General features: G+C 63.4%; 1 protein-coding gene across 3 annotated transcripts; it reads left to right on the forward strand.

The window, feature by feature from the left end:
- The first annotated feature begins 3,502 nt into the window (after positions 1–3,502).
- Positions 3,503–12,230, forward strand: DUSP9 (dual specificity phosphatase 9). 3 transcript variants are annotated; one of them, XM_038586653.1, is made up of 7 exons: positions 3,503–3,657; positions 4,480–4,616; positions 4,913–5,180; positions 6,214–6,541; positions 8,365–8,766; positions 10,022–10,471; positions 10,712–12,230. In XM_038586653.1, exons 5-7 carry the CDS (start codon positions 8,400–8,402, stop codon positions 11,035–11,037), a joined length of 1,143 nt encoding a protein of 380 aa, XP_038442581.1. In that variant the 5' UTR covers positions 3,503–3,657; positions 4,480–4,616; positions 4,913–5,180; positions 6,214–6,541; positions 8,365–8,399; the 3' UTR covers positions 11,038–12,230. The 3 variants fall into 3 exon arrangements, with proteins under 3 accessions (XP_038442581.1, XP_038442583.1, XP_038442582.1); XM_038586654.1 differs by having other exon boundaries at positions 3,506–3,647; XM_038586655.1 differs by lacking the exons at positions 4,913–5,180; positions 6,214–6,541.
- Positions 12,231–16,403: the final 4,173 nt, after the last annotated feature.

Here is a 16,403-nt window from a genome sequence, read left to right on the forward strand (position 1 = left end):
ACTCCCCGCAGGCCCTGGGCGCCCCCACCTCCCTGGCCATTCCGGCTCCCCTCCCTCCTGCCCCCATTCCTCCCTCAACTTCCCCTGGACGAGCCAGGAAGTCGTCTGCCTCCCTCCCCGACCCTCCACAGCACGGGCCGGAGGGGCTCCCCCCGCTGCCCCCTTCCCACTCACCTCCCTTCGCCCGGCCAGCCAATGGGCGTGGGTGTCTGGCTCTCTCCCGGTAAAAGGATTATATCATCTGTAATGTATATCCAGACAGGCGCACTGCTTCTCGGGAGGACGAGACAAGGAGAGGGAGCCCGCACAGCTGGCCGGAGGGGCTTTATAACCAGGTTATTGAACCTGAACCTGAGCCCTCCCAGAATGGGGGTGTTAATGGCTCTCGAGGTCACAGCCCCTCAGAAATCAATTGCTGCGCAGCTCTCCCCTCCCTCCTCTCGTCTGGCTCCCTCCTGTCCCCGCCTCGCCTGGAGCAGGCTCTCACCCTTTCACCTGCATGTGCAGATCCCGGGAGCTGCCACAGGGCCGTCTGGTTCCAAATGTCTGGCCCTGGGCCTGTCGGGAGCTGCCCCGGGCAGGTGGGGTGCTCCAGAACAGAGTCTAGCATGGGCTCCAAAGGCACGGCACCGGGAGCGAGAGGTGTCTAGAAGACGCCCTCTGAAGCCCCCCGGGTGGGGAGCCTGTGACCCAGTGGTGGAGTGAAGGTGGCCTGCAAGGGGGGGCATGTGGCGCGCGGCTTCAGCTGCACATACGGCTCTGGGTGGGACCCCTGGCTGCCCGGAAGTGAAGCCTCAAGGGTGGTGCGCCCCAGTGCCACCGCCCCCCAGACGGGAGCAGGCTCTCCATGGCGGACCAGAGAGGTAAGCCTCTCCTCAAAGCTTTGCTTGCTAGAAGGTGGCCCAGAATGGGGACCCGAGAAAGGTGTGCTTTAACGGTAGGGCCGTCTTCAGCCAAAGGCCCGGGGTGCCCAGGGCGCCGGAGCGTGGAGGGGGGTTGCCCGAGGACCGTGCACTTCCAGGCCAGGCTAGGGATCGCTCCATCCCAACCGAGGCCCAGCGTTCTGTCCCTCCGCCTGGCGTAGGGCTGGCAGGTCTTGGGGCATCCTGCCCTGTGCCTTGGGGTTCTGGTGCAAAGGGGGGGTGGGGCGGCAGAGGAGAGGCTTACAGTAGCGGCCTGGTAACTCGGCCAGAGATGCCTGTCGGGACCCCACAGGAGTGAGCACGTGGGCTCGGCTGCTTCACAAACAGGCCCAGCTGCGCCTTCAGAACGACCCTGATTCTGACCCAATTGGCCTGGCGCTCAAGCCCTCCTGGAGGAGGCTGTGCGTTCTGTGCCCCAACAGGGTCTAGGCCGCGCCCTGCCAGCCGAGAGCAGTCCCTGGGGCAGGGGAGGAGAGGCCCGCTCGCCTGAGGCCTAGCAGGCCTGCGCCTTCAGAGCCCTCGGCTGGCCTGGCCATGTGGGCTGGCATTCTTCTCCTGCGCCCTGGGTGGGTCCTGTTGCCTGGAGAGCAGAGGCCGTGGGAGGGCTGGGGTGGGAACTTTGCAGGGGTGGGGGGCGGCCTCATTCAATCTAAATGTTCCTCCTCCAGCGTTCAGCCCTGAGTCACTCCAGCGCAGGGTGGGGGTGGGGAGCTGGGGATCGGTTAATCCAACCTTTCGGGGGCAAAAAACCCTCTGCATCAGCTCACCAGGTCTTTGCTGGGGGCTGGCTGAGTGCCTTGGGCCCTGGGCGCAGCCACCATGGATCTTCCCCAAATGGGAGGACCTATGGGGCGGGGGGAGGGTGGGATGAAAACTAGCACCCCTCTTTTTTGGTCTCTGTATGTTTTCACGTTTCGCCTGATAAAATGGTCCTATTACCACGAGGCGCAGCTGCCAGCCTATGGTGATCGCGGCCAAGGCGCCTGACTTCGGAGCACCAGCAGGGCGGCCTGGCAGAGAAACGCGGGGTTCGCGCAGCAGGAGGGCCCACACACAGCCCGCTGGACGCACCTGCGCAGCCTGTTTGCGCCGTTTGGCTCCACGCTGGACCCGGAGCCCCTAAGGCCGAAGGGCGGCTGACAGCACCAGCCTGGCTCTGCGGCTCCCGGGGCCTGCCTGGCAGATGCACCTGCAAGGCCCCGGGGCCAGAGCAAAGGGGGTTTTGGGGTGAGCGTCTGCGGACGCTGGAAGGGGCAAAGGACAAGGCAGGTATGCCGGGCGCTGGCAGCAGGCCCCCCCTGGGGCTCACACATCGCGCCTCCAAAGTGCAGCAAAGCTCGTGGGGCCCTGGGAGGTCACGAGGCCCTCCCCTCTCCCCAGCTCTACAGGTGAGGAAACTGAGGCACCAGAGACCAAGCTGCCCCTCTCCTGTGGTTTCCAGGAAGTGACTCAGGGGAATTCGGCCCAGCTGCAGGCAGGAGCCGGCCTCCCTTGGCTGCCCCCTCATCCATGGCGCTGCTGGCATCCCTGCTCTGCGCGCCTCCCTCCTGATGCCATCCCGGCCTGGCGTCGCCTCGCTCTGGGCTCCCTGAGCAGAGACGCCGGAGGCCTGCCAGCAGCTGGCCCACAGCAGCCCGCAGCCTCCTGCTGCTTCTCTATCCCGTGCCCCACGTGGGGGGGCAAGTCAGCTACCACTGACCTGGGAGCCCCCTGCGCCCCCTCCCTGCCTCCTCTCCCCCACCCCACCCCCCGCAGTGAGTGAGGCCCAGAACCCAGTGCGTCCTGCTGTTGACACTGGAGGGGGGCTTCCGAACCCACTCTGGTGCTGCCACTACATCGTGCTTGACCCCAGGAAGCCACTGCTTCAGTGTCCCTAGCTCTCCGGGGCAGGGGGGGCAGTCCCCTCTGACTCCCGGACTGGTGTGGGCACAAAATGAGGTCCTTGGTGGAGATGCTCGGGGCCTCGGCTGCGGAGGACAGCGAAGTGGGCCGCCACAGTGCCCCCTCTCGGGCCCTCCCCCAATGCCCTGGCTCCACCCCTTCCAGGCACTGAGGCTCAAACGCTATTATTATTAGCCAGAATCTGATACAGGAGAATGGGAGAAGCCAGTGCAGACGGACCTGGGACTGGGGGGGGGGGGGGCAGCACTGTCAGATGGACCCTGTGTGGCAGTAGGCGGTGGCCCTGGGGGCCAAGCTGTGCCCGGTCCTCCACGGGCCCCTTGGCTGCCCTCCCGCGTGGACTCTTGGGTGCCACCCTCCCCCAGCCCAGGTCCCGCCGGGTCAGGTGTCCCCCCACTCCTGCGCCCGAGGCCCGGGCCGGGGCCGCGCGAGCATCCCTCAGGGGGCCGGGGCGGGCGGGGCGGCCAGTCTCGCAGGCGGGAGGAGGGCGGCCCGGGGCGGGGAAGGTGCAGGCCGCGCTCCCTCCGCGCTCGCTCCGCGCTCCCTCCCCGCGCGCCGCCGGCGACATCGCCCCTCCTGGGCAGGGGGCGGAGAAGACGGCGACGGGAGGGGAGGAGGCGGCGGCGGAGGCGGGCTTTGGAGTTTCCCTCCGCAGCGGCGGCGGCGGCGGCCCCTCGGCTCCAGGCGAGGCCGCCGCCTGAGGCTCCGGTGGCGCTCGGTGGCAGCGGCGGTGGCGCTTCCCGCCGCCCGGGCTTCGGAAACTTCCCGGCCGCGACGCGCGGAGCCGGCGCAGGAAGCCGAGCGGATCCGGGGTGAGCGGAGGTGAGCGGAGGTGAGCGGAGCACGCGGCTCCCCGGCGCCCACCCACCCCACCCCCACCCCGCCCGGCCGCCCCCTCCGACGTGAGCGCCTCCACCCTGCACCCCAAAGTCTTGCCAGCGCGCACCCCACGGGGCCGACGCACGCGCCCCTGCGAGCCCCACTCGATCCTGCCCCCTCACACCCCCCGCATCCCGCCCGTGCACCTCCCTGTCCTCGGCCACGCACATCCCCTGCCACTTGCACGCGCGCGCACAAACCGCGCACCGGGGACCTAGTCCTGCAGCGAACGCAGCAGCAGCCCCTGACCCACCGCCCGGCACTGCCCCCAACTCAGGCGAGCACCCATCCCAGACCCTGCCATGCCTCAGTACACACCCAGGCGCGTGCGCGCGCGCACACACACGCGATACATCCCTGCCATAGCTGCACTAACATAGCTCCCCTCGCCGTGCCACCACCATCTCCAACAACCCATATGCTCATTACAGACACCCCACCCACGTTCCCAGCCCAGAGACACTGCGATCCACCTACCCCCGAGTGAAGACCCAAAACTAACTCATGCCCCAGCAGCCGACACTCCCCGCCGCCGCAGCCAGGCCCATTCCCCAGGCGCACACCTCCTGCCTCCCCAGCGTGCACACTCGTACGCCCCAACACGTATGCACACCTGCTGGATTAACCCTCTCTGGCACCCTGCCCCAACCCCGTGGCAAATAGCCCCCAGCACCCCCCCCCCACCCAGCACATGCCCGAGTCCCTCCCACCGCCACCCCCTGACACCTGGCACTCGGGCTCTAGAGGCTGCAGCATTTGGTGGCATCCCTGCCAGGTGCCTCTGGCTCGCCTTTGGCGCCAGCAGCTCGCGTCCTGAGGCCCCCTGGGTGCCAAGCTAAAGCGATCCTGAGTCTCCCCAGCGACTGGCTTGGCCTCTTCCCTAAGAGATAGAGAAGGCACTTGGGGTGCAAGGTACCGTACTTAGCTGTGGGGTGCGGGTGGGGGGAGGCGAGGCAGGGCGAGGTGGCCCAGCTGCGGCCAAACACACGCCGCGGGTGGCCGGGCACGCACGTAGTAGGTGGGTTGGGCGAGGACAGGAGTCTGCTGCAGTGTGTGCGCCTGCATGCGCGGTGAGCGGCGGGCTGTGTGTGCGTGTGCGTGGGGGTCTGTGGGGTGGGAAAATGCGCGTGAGCCTCCGGGAGAAGCAGCACCCGCCGGGGCTCCCTCATGCAACAATTGGTTTCATTCATTCATGACTTCTTTGTTAGCGAGCATTTCTTCTGGGAGCGCCGGCCAGGCCCTGCGCGGGGGGCTGGGGCAGCCTGGGGCCGCTCCGCCTTGGAGGAACTCCCAGTCCTGCGAGGAGCCCGACCGGGAAAGGCAGAAAGCATCCGCGGCGGAAAGTGGATCTGTGGACGAGGCGCCGGATCTGCCAGGGACGCTGGCGCTGGGACTTGTGCTCCCGGCCATGTGACTGGGCCGCCACAGCCGAAACCCTGCCCGCCGCTCGGCCCGGCGGGAACCGGGCGCTTCGGGGTGAGGGGTGGCGGGGGAGGGGGCGCCGCTCCCCGGGGCTCCGGGGCACCGGAGGGCGCACGCGGCGCGCGGGGTCTGCGGCCCCCCAGGGGCGCCGGCCGGGCTGGGTGGAGGCTGGGGGGGCGCCCGGGGGGGGGTGCTGGAGGGGCCGGCTCGGGGCCCACCCTGCGGCGAGCGCGCGGCCTGCGGGCCTGGGGAGCCGGCGCGGGGCGCGGCGGGGCGGGCCCACAGGGGTGCGGGTGCGGGCGGCCGGCGGGGGTCAGGGGGTGGGGGGCTTGGCTGCGCGCAGCCCTGCACTGCGGAGGTGGCAACAGGTTCCAGTTTGTCCTGCTGCTGGCGCAGCGGGCGCTGCTGGCGCCGGGCACCGACTACTCACTTGCGAGATTGGATACTGCGCCCCCCCCCCCCCGGGGCCGCTCCCTCCCGGTTGGTGGGCTTGCCAGCGGCGGGAGCAGGGTGCAGGGGAGCCCCTCCTCGGGCGTTGGGACCCGCAGGCTCGGTACAGCCCACTCGGGGGGACTTTCTTGGAGCCAAGCTTGCTCTCCCTTCAGGGGTGCGAAAGTTGCCCCCAACCCCACCCCACCTCGCCTCACCTCCACCATCTTCCCAGCCAGGCTCCCCCCCCCCCAGCCTTACAGGGAGCCCTCTCCAGAAAGCATGCCTGGGCACCTCAGGAACCCCCAAGCTGCAGCTCTTAGGCTTTGCAGCTTCAGGGAACTGAGGCCCAGAGCGAGAGGAAGGAGAGGACAGGAAGGCTGCCTGGAGGAGGGCACCTGGGGGAGGAGGAGGGGCCGCTGCAAAAGGAGCGGAATCTGACTAGGCTGTGGAGGAGGGAGGTCTGGGCTGGGGGCAGGGGGACACAGCGGGACTCCTCCCAGAGGCCAGGCCGTGGGCCGCAGCCCCACAGGAGCCCTGGGCTGGCAGCGCAAGAGGAGGGGGACCCTGGAGGCCCCTTGGAGGGCCTGGCTCCCCGTAACCTGCCCTCTCCCTAGTGTTACTTCTCCAGTTTTCTCTTCTTATTTCCGTGGCTCAGGAGAGGAGTCTTCATCCGCGGCCCTGAACCTGGTTATCGTAAACGTTGGCCTGCCCGCGGTTTTGCGTCCTCCGCGGCTTAGTTTCCCATCTGGTGGTGCCCGTCCTGTGTGCCTGCCTTTACTCGGTTCCCTGCGGTCGATTCCCAGAAGTGGCCAGAGGGTGTAGGTGTCTTCGTAGCTCTGGACGCCTATGACCAAATGAATACCCAGAAGGGCCACACAGATAGAGAATCCTCCAGCAGCAGCAGTAGAGCAGCAGGCTGACTCTGCAGCATCGTTGGCAGCACTGAGTGTACTCATTGGGAGAACATTTTACCAATGTGACAGGTGGGGAGTGTTGCCTTGTCTCTGAAATGTGCCTGCCTGCCTTCCATACCTGAGCTGGAACCTTCCCCCAGATGTCCTGTGCCCAGGTGCACTCAGTTGCATCTCTTCCCTCATGCGGTCTTTTCTGGTTCCTTGCCCATTTATCAGAGTCTTAACCTTTTGATTAATTTGTATGAGCTTTATCTTATCTGCTCTACATTTTCCTTCAACCCGGCCGTTTGCTCTCAATGGGCTTTAAGCAGGGAAGGGACACTTATCGCACCCAGCATTATGTTGTTCTGTGTCCCTGTTTATCACGCACCTATCCGGCTAAACTGGGAGTGCGGTGCAAGCAGGGCCCCTGTGCGTCCTGCCCTGTGTGTCATCCTGTGCCCGTGGAAGGTATGGAAGCCGCTGGTGTTTAATGAACAAATGGCCTGGGGCAGGGCAGAGCGGGGTGGGGGGGTGGTTGAGGCGGACTGGCCTCCCCGGAGGCAGGGACAGGGGGCTTTGGAAGCCGCGACAGCCACCTGGCCAAGAGTTGGCCAGTGCAAGCCCTCGGCTCGCGCAGGGAGCAGACGGGAGCGTGCAGGTGTGAGAGATGCGCTGAGTACAAAGTCGCTGGCTCGTGACCAGGGAGGAGGCAGAGGGAGATGCCAGGGATGAGTCCCGGGACAGTAACGTGGCAAGAGCAGAGCACCCAAGTTTAGGGCTGGGTACTCAGAGCTCCTGGGTGCCTGGGGTCATTCACTCCTGTGCGAGGGAGGCCCTCGGGGGTCCCCAGAAGCTGTCACATGCCCTTGGGCAGAGTTCAGGGCCAGAAGACAGCAGTGGCTTTCTGCCCTTGCTTCCTCCTCCGACCGTGATCTCAGTGGCAGCCCAGGGCAGCCCAAGGTGGTGGCTGTGATGAGCCCATTGTATAGATGGGGCCGCGAGGTCCAGTCGGAGGAGATGACAGTCCAGGGCCAACGGGTGAGTGGGGCTGGAGGCAGCTCCTGGGCCGGGCCCTGGGCTCCGATCCCTCCCCGAGCCCCTCCCCCTGCCTCCAGCCCACTGGTGCGGCGAAGACCGAAGACCGGAGGCCGCTCCCCTGCTGGGCCCCTGACCTGCCCTTGGCCTCTGCCCCGCCGTCCCGCTTGGGTGGAAGCCCCGGCTCAGCGCGCCACTTGGGGGCCCACCCGACTGCTTCGCTGGCACCCGTTGGCTCGCTGGCCCCCCTGAGCCCGCCCCCAGCGCCCCGCCCCTCCGAACGGCAACTCCACGTCCAAAGGCAGCGGCTTCCAAGGTGGAAGCTGGGCCCCGCTGCCAGGAAGCCGCCGGCTCGAGAGCGGCGCGGGCCGCGGCTTCCACGTGCGCGCCTGCTCCGCCGCCGCGTGTCCCGGAGCCCCCACCGGGGGACGGCGCCCCGCGTGGCGCGCTGGCCTGGGCTCCGACCTCCGCGCGCGGCCGCCCGCCGCCGGCCCACGCTCCAGGTCTCTGTCCCGCCGTTTTGTCCTCGCGGGGCCCAGCGGGGCCGGGCGCTCCGAGAAGGCTGAGGCCTCCCCCCCGCCCCCCCCCCGCCCCGGGCGGGAACTCTCGAACTTGGGGAGCGATCGCAGGCAGGCCGGGCGCGAGGGAGGGGCGCCCGGGCTCCCTGGGCTGCGGGGCCTCTCGCCCTGCCCTTCCCGCGCCGGGCGCCGGGGGGCTGCATGCGGCGCACCCCTCGGGGAGCCGGGGCGCCCCTGTGCGCGTCGTCGCCGCGGGACGGGCGCGAGGAGGGCCGGGCGGCGCGGGGCTGTCCCTGCGGGGCCCCAGGCGGCCGCCCGAGGCTGCGGGCTCACGCGGCGCCCGCCCTGTCTCCGCAGCGCCAGCGGTCCGACGTGCCCGGAGCCGCGAGCCCATGGAGGGGCTGGGCCGCTCGTGCCTGTGGCTGCGTCGGGAGCTGTCGCCCCCGCGGCCGCGGCTGCTGCTCCTCGACTGCCGGAGCCGCGAGCTGTACGAGTCGGCGCGCATCGGCGGGGCGCTGAGCGTGGCCCTGCCCGCGCTGCTGCTGCGCCGCCTGCGGCGGGGGAGCCTGTCGGTCCGCGCGCTCCTGCCCGGGCCGCCGCTGCAGCCGCCCCCGCCCGCCCCGGTGCTGCTGTACGACCAGGGCGGCGGCCGGCCCCGGCGCGGGGAGGCCGAGGCCGAGGAGTGGGAGGCCGACTCGGTGCTGGGCACCCTGCTCCAGAAGCTGCGGGAGGAAGGCTACCTGGCGTACTACCTGCAGGGTAGGTGCGGGCGCTGGCGCGGTGGAGCGCGGTGGGGAGCGCGGTGGGGAGCGCGGGAGGCCCGGCCGGGCAGGGCCGGGCGCCTTCCGAGGGGATTCCGGGTTCCTCTGGGTTCCTTTCGCCTTGGGCCAGCCCAGCCGTGTTTGTCTAAAGTGGACGTGAGACCCCCTCCCGTGAGCACGACCTTGGGCAAGTCCTTCACCCTTGGGGGGAGCCCCGGCCCGGGAGTCTGGAAAGTGGGGAGAATCTACCTGAGCTGCCCTGGCTCAGGGATGCCAAGGAGTGGAGGACCAAGTGCAAGCGCCCAGTTCCCTGCCACCCTGGGGCGGGGGTGTTGGTGTCACCACTTCCAAGAGCTGCTCAGCCGAGGGCAAAGGAGACAGGGGCCACAGGAGGCCAAGTCCCGCTCTGCAAAGGCTCCAGAACAGGGAAGGGGAAAGCGAGAGAGAGAGAGAGAGAGAGAGAGAGAGAGAGAGAGAGAAGCAGTGAAGGCAGGACAGAGACCTATCCCACCATAGTCACCGCAGGGCTGAGCAGGGAGGGGGATAGGCTGAGACAGGCCCCTTGGCCCCTTAATGAGTCAAACACACACCCAGAGGTACAGGGCAGGGACAGGGTTCCCATGAACCGACAGCGCCAGCTCGCCACCTCCCCATCAAGGGCAGGGGGGTCACCGGAGTGTCGCCCTTGCTCCGTCCTGAAGGCACAGGGATACAGAAACAGCAAGTGCTGGGTCTCCACGCGCCACCCCTGGCCCGGGTGGAATGTTGTGCTCTTTCCCAGGCTCCCACCTCTCGGGGTGCTCCTGGTTGAGCTGCATGGGAGGTGGCCCCCAGGCAGAGAACTCCCATCTGAACCTTTCCCCCTTTGGAACTGACGGTGGCTGTCCTCCCCAAGGCTGGCGGTATATCTACCCCGAGGAGCCCTCGTGGCTGCCTTGGCTTGGCCCTGGCGCTGTAGGATGCTCTCTGGGTGGCTCTGTGTGAGCCCAGAAGCTTGCACCCCCGCAGCAAAGTGGGCGCTCAGGGTCCAGAGGAAGAGCCACCAGCCTGAGCAAGGGTGGTCGGGCTGCCCACAATGCGCCCCCCGGGGGACACCAGTATAGACCGGGCTGCCGACCCTCGAGTTTCCTCTGGGAACATCTGCAAGCCCCCTTGGGTGTTGCAGTTGCCTGGGGTGGGTTCCCGATGCCCCTCCAGGGGCGCTTGGCTGCCCAGGCGGCCAGTCGGACAGGACGCTCCCCCTCCCGTGCCAGGTGGCTTCAGCAGATTCCAGGCCGAATGCCCCCACCTGTGTGAGACCAGCCTCAGCGGCCGCGGCGGCACAAGCACAGCCCCGGTGCCCAGCCCGGTGGTGGGGCTGGGCGGCCTGTGCCTGGGCTCCGACTGCTCTGACGCCGAATCCGAGCCTGACCGCGACTCGCTGAGCTGTGGCCTGGATTCCGAGGGTGCCACCCCGCCCCCCGCGGGGCTGCTGCCATCCTTCCCCGTCCAGATCCTGCCCAACCTCTACCTGGGCAGCGCCCGGGATTCAGCCAACGTGGAGAGCTTGGCTAAGCTGGGCATCCGCTACATCCTCAACGTGACCCCCAACCTGCCCAACCTCTTCGAGAAGAACGGCGACTTCCACTACAAGCAGATCCCCATCTCAGACCACTGGAGCCAGAACTTGTCCCAGTTCTTTCCTGAGGCCATCGCCTTCATTGGTAAGTCGGCCCTGCCCTCCTCTCCCTGCCTCCCCCCCCGCCCCGCCACGGGGCCGGGCTCCCGGGAGGGCCCCTCCTGGGCTTCGCCACTGTCCGCAGAGCCCCAGACTGGACCGGCCACCCGCGACAGCCCTAGGACCCCTCAGGCAGGACGGCCCCCGGGGCCACCTGGCTCGCAGCAGCGCAGGGGCAGGGCCCGCGCGTCACGCTGCCTCCCGCTCTGCCCCCCGCCCCCCCCAGACGAGGCCTTATCCCAGAACTGCGGGGTGCTCGTGCACTGCCTGGCAGGCGTCAGCCGCTCTGTCACCGTCACCGTGGCCTACCTCATGCAGAAGCGCCACCTGTCACTCAACGATGCCTACGACCTGGTCAAGCGGAAGAAGTCTAACATCTCCCCCAACTTCAACTTCATGGGGCAGCTCCTGGACTTCGAGCGCAGTCTGCGGCTGGAGGAAAGGCGCGCCCGGGAGCGCAGCAGCGGGGGGCAGGAGTCCGCTGCCTCCGACCCGCCCTCTTTCTTCACCACCCCCACCAGCGATGGTGTCTTCGAGCTGGACCCCACATAGGGCCCCGTCCCACCCCCGCATGGGTGCCCTCGCCCACCCATGAGCGGGGCGGTGGGGGGTGAGGAGGGAGGGGGTCTCAGCCATAAGCAGGGGGTGGGGGGTGCGCAATACCTCATGGGAGGGCTGTTGGGAAGAGGCCGGAGCCAGGAGCCCCTCCAGAGTGGCCGCGGGGAGACACCTGTCCTACCCACTTTTAACATCCACGGGAATCCTATTAAATGTGCCTATAAGCCGGGCCCAGGGCCGCCAGCCTGACCCGCGCCGCTTTCGGGCGGAACCACGCTCCAGAACCTGCCTCTTCTGCGACTGTTACCTTTTTCTTTAGGGGGGTGAGGGTGGGGGGATTCCCGTTCCAAGGGACCATCCAGATGGCTGCCCGTTCCTGGGCCTCGAGCCTCCCTGTGGCTTCTCCTTTCAGAAGGGTGTGTGCTTGCTCTGGCCCCCTCGTTTGCTGCAGAGACCTGCCCCCAGTCCCATCCCTGTCCCCAGATGGCTGCTCCTGGGGAGGCTTCCCCACCAGTTAGTCCCCTCCCTGCTTCTCTGCCAAGGCCTCAGGCCTCTTGGGGCGAGGGCCTCCCAGGAGATGCGGCACCGGGGGTGGGGTGCCCCCCCACCCCCCCGCCGGCAGCGCAGGGTTCACGTGGACCGCCCCTCTCTGGGTGGCTCCTTGGTGGGCGCACCTCAGGGGAGGGTGCGGGCCTGGGGGCTGCCGCGCGGGTTCCTGGCCACACATCTGGCGCCCTGTTTATCCACTTGACGTTTGAAAAGATGCCTTTTTTTCCTCTTCCCCCAGATGTCTTAACGGGATCACTGGGGCTCTTTGTGACTGAGGGTGGCCAAACTGCTGCCGCGGGAGATGGGGGTCTCGGAGCAAGAGCTGGGGGCGGGGAAGGGGAAGAAGGCCTGGATTTTGCCGCTGCGGGTCCCACACAGCCACGGTTGGCCTGGGGGGGCGGGGAAGGGGCCAAGCTGCATATACAGAGTCATTCATTGCAGCGCACACCCCTCGCGGGCGGCGCGCATGCATGTGTGTGTGCATGTGCCAGTGCTCACACACGCACGCCAGCCTGTTTCCACACCCAGCCCGGGGCCGGCAGTCCCTGCTGCCTGCGGGACCATCTCACCCTTGGGAATCCACACCACGGTTGCTTTCTTTAATTGTTCCTGAATAAACGGTTTATGTAAGATACTGAGCAGAGGGAACTGCTTCCTGAGCACCCTGGAGGGTTTGGGGGAAGGTTGGGGAGAGGCCCGGAGCGGGGATGCTGGAGCCCCATGCTGGACTGCGGGGGGCGGGGGGACTTGAGCACCCACCCTCAGCCGTGACCTGCCGTCGGGCACCCACGCAGCCTGTAGGCCCAGCCTCCAGCAGAGCCACCCATCGGCTCCTGAGCCACGGAGCCCCCACCCCGGGCCACACGCTGCTCGGGACAGGGAGGCCGCATGAGCCAAAGACGCTCCCCACTCGGAGCCGGCTTCCTGGTGGGGCAGGGAGGACTCTAAGCCGACCCCAGTGAGGCTGAGTGTCTGGTTCTGTGCAGGGAGCAAGGGAGCGGGGACCCCCCAACAGTGACCTCAGGGTTTGGCAGCCAAGCCCCAAGGCTCAGCGCGGAGTCGGAGCTGAGCCTCAGGGTGAGGGGATGGGAGCCGGGGAGGGATGGGGGCACACCTGCGTGGCCAAGCTCATGTCCCTCTGGCTGGCACCGCGTGGAATTTGCTCCTTGGACTGCAGATCCCGGGACGGAGGCAGGGAGAACCTGCAGCGGCCGCTGGGCCACCTCAAGGGACAAAGGAGGCTTGCTCCTCGCTGGCTTCCTGGGCTCAGCGCCGGACAACTCCCCTGAAGCTCAGGTGGTCCTTCTCAAGCCTCGATGCCCAGGGCGCCCAGGGGGCGCAGTCGGTTAACTGTCTGACGCTTGGTTTCGGCTCTGGTCGTGATCTCAGGGTCAGGAGATCGAGCCCCATGTTGGGCTCAGTGCTCAGCGGGGAGGCTGCTGGAGATTTTCTCTCTCCCTCTGCCCCTCTCCTCACTCGTGCCTGCTCTCTCTCTCTCTCTCTCTCAAAGAAATAAATCTTTAAAACCATGACTCCCAACCACAGAGATGTGGCAAGAGGTGGAAGTGAAGCTGGAAGGTGGGTGTGGACAAGTGCAGGGGGCATGCATGCCCAGGAAGCAGGATCCCAGGCCACCCCTCCTCCTTGGACACCCTCTTCCTATAGCTACCCAGACACCTCCCATGGGAGCCAGGAGATAATGCCTGGGGCCCCGCATAAAGCCAGTACTCTTGGGGCGCCTAGGTGGCTCAGTCGGTTGGGTGTCTGACTCGTGGTTTCAGCTCAGGTCACGATCACATGTCAGGAGATCAAGCCCCACAGCAGGCTCTGTGCTGGACGGGGAGTCTGCTGGAGATTTTCTCTCTCCCTCTGCCCCTCTCCTCACTCGCTCACTCTCACGCTAAAATAAATAAATAAAATCTTAAAAAAAAAAAAAAAAGCCAGTACCCTTGAAGTGCAATGCTCTCAACAGGCATGGCTGACAGATTACTGGCCCCCCCAAAGACGGCCACATCCTAATTCCAGGCCACTGTGAATACGTTACCTTAAGTGGCAAAAAGGACACTGCAGATGTGCTGAAGTCAAGGATCTTGAGATGGGGCGACTGTCCTGGATTATCTGGGTGGGCCCAAAAACCATCATATGCATCTTTATAAGGGAAAGAGGGATTCAGGAGAGTGAGGGGAGGAGACACAGCAATGGAAACTAGGATCAGAGCCGATGAGAGATGGGAAGAGGCTACATTACTGGCTTTGAAAGTGGACAAAGGGGCTGCAAGCCAAGGAATGCAAGTGGCTTCTAGAAGCTGCAGAAGGCAAAACAACAAATCAGCTCGACTGATACCTCGAGCTCAGCTCAGTGAAATCTATGTTGGGTTGCTGATCTCCAGAACTGGAAGAGAACACATTTTTGCTGTTTTAAACCCCTGGGTTTAAGAAAAATAAAATAAACCCCTGGGTTTATGGCGATTTGACAACAGCAGCAGCGGAAAATGAAAAAAACTGGTGACCTAGAAAAAAAATACCCCGCCAAAAGAGGTGAGGATATTTACTTATTTTGCCCTTGGAAATGGGTAGAAGTGTGAAAAAAAAAAAAGGGAAATTTGGCCCTCAAGAATTTATAGCCACAAGCTGAAATTTTTTTAAAGATTTTTTATTTATTTATTCATGAGAGACAGAGAGAGAGAGGCAGAGACAAAAACAGGCTCCACCCAGGGAACCCAACGTGGGACTTGATCCCGGGTCTCCAGGATCACACCCTAGGCCAAAGGCGGCACTAAACCGCTGAGCCACCAGGGCTGCCCTACAAGCTTAATTTTTAACTGAAAGAATCTAGGCATAGAGGACTACACTCCACAGCTTTTTTTCTTGGAGGGACTAAGGGACAGTGAGTGATCTGAAGGGGGGCACAGCTCCGGGATTTGTCTGGAAGCTCCATTTGCTTAGCTTGCACACAGATTTCACTTGGTATGGAACAGCCCAATAAAAATAGCAAAGTTTTGAAAATACATTTTTTTAAGATTTTATTTATTTATTCATGAGAGACACACAGAGAGAGAGAGAGAGAGAGAGAGAGGCAGAGACACAGGCAGAGGGAGAAGCAGGCCTCATGCATGGAGCCTGACATGGAACTCGATCCCTGGTCTCCAGGATAAGGCCCTGGGCTGAAGGTGGCGCTAAATGCTGAGCCACCCGAGCTGCCCTGAAAATACATTTTTTAAAAGTTTTAAGTGAAGTGGTCCAGAAGCTGTATTGCCCCCAGAGTGCCTGGCAGGAGCAAGCACAAATCCTCTGTGCGGAGACGTCCTTTCAGTATGGGCCTGTAAGGTGGGCTAGGATGATGAAGGGGGGCTGTAGTTGGGTATTTGCCCTCTGTTACTACAGCCCCAGTAGCTCAGGATCTGATGCAAGAGTTTGTCCCGAAGGCAGGCCTTATTAAGAACAGAATGGTGTATTTCAAAATCTCTACTTTCCCCTTCCCGCTGCCAGAAGCAGGAGACCTCTCTCGCATCTTCACTGTGCCAACCGTTAGGGCCCCTGGAGAGAAAATGTATAAAAGTGTGGGAACCTCCCTAAGATTGGGCCACTCCCCTCCCCAGATTTTTTTTTTTTAACTTTCAGACATGTCGACACTGAACCTCAAGCAATTCATCAGTTAAAGTTCAGGTTTTCCTCCCCCCAGCACTGTTCTCTCCCAGGTTTCTGCTCTGTTAGGCTATGACTCTCCCTGTATCTGCCTGCCAGTGTTTGGAACAGTGGTTCGCCCTGTGGATCTCACTTCTCTCGTGGATCTAAGGAGAGTTGTTGACTTTTCAGTGTGTTCAGCTTTTTACTTGTTGATGGCGTGCAGTGGTGACTCCCAAGCTCCTTCCATGCCCGACCAGAAGCTGGAAGTCACCCGAGTCTGATTTGATTGGCTGATTTTTTTTTTTATTATTGTAGGTTACATTTTATGTTTCTTCTACTTGAGTCAGAAAGTCTGGATGGTGGGTCTGACTTAACTTATTTCCTTTCTCTCAGGTACCACAGGGTCTTCAGTGACTGTTGTCTCCCTTCTAAGAACAGTTGATTCATATATTTTGCCAAGGTTTCCAGTTTTGCGTGGTGGGAGGGTAAATTCTGGACCCTGTTACTCCCTCATGGCCATATCAGCATTGAATAATATTAAGCTTTGTTAAGATAAATACGCTAAATGCTAGATTTTCTAGAGTGAAGATTATATAGAGTGTATTACTCTTAAAATAGTAGAGGAAAAGTCTCAAACATTGAGGGAAAATCTCAATCCTAAAGAAGTCAAGGACGAAAATAAAGAAACAAACACTGGAATAAGTAGAAGGTATAAAGTAAGATTTTAGAAATTCATCCAAACATCACTTAAGCAAAATAAATAGACTAAACTCTCTAGCTAAAGACAGGATTAAGGACATCTGGGTGGCTCAGTGGTTTAGCGCCTGCCTAGAGCCCAGGGCGTGACCCTGGGGTCCTGAGACCCAGTCCCACATAGGGCTCCCTGCAGGGAGCCTGCTTCTCCCGCTGCCTGTGTCTCTGCCTCTCTCTCTGTCTCTGTCTCTCATGAATAAATAAATAAAATCTTTTTTTAAAAAAGACAGGAGTATTTTATTTTTTAAAAGATTTTATTTATTTATTTATTTATTTATTTAAATTTATTTTTTATTCATGAGAGACACAGAAAGAGAGACGGGGGGGGGGGGGGGTTCATCACGCCCTGACCCCAAGGCAGATGCTCAACCGCTGAGCCACCCAGGTGTCCCAAGACAGGATTATTTTAGATCCAGCTATAAGCCATTTCTA

This window comes from Canis lupus, chromosome X, assembly GCF_011100685.1.
Source record: "Canis lupus familiaris isolate Mischka breed German Shepherd chromosome X, alternate assembly UU_Cfam_GSD_1.0, whole genome shotgun sequence".
Classification (NCBI taxonomy): Eukaryota; Metazoa; Chordata; class Mammalia; order Carnivora; family Canidae; genus Canis; species Canis lupus.

Bases quoted from the DNA above. Each gene is read 5' to 3' on its own strand.
- DUSP9 (XM_038586653.1), top strand. From the start codon at position 8,400: ATGGAGGGGCTGGGCCGCTCGTGCCTGTGGCTGCGTCGGGAGCTGTCG. The intron at 8,767-10,021 runs GTAGGTGCGGGC...CTCCCGTGCCAG, and splicing joins CCTGGCGTACTACCTGCAGG to GTGGCTTCAGCAGATTCCAG. The intron at 10,472-10,711 runs GTAAGTCGGCCC...CGCCCCCCCCAG, and splicing joins TGAGGCCATCGCCTTCATTG to ACGAGGCCTTATCCCAGAAC.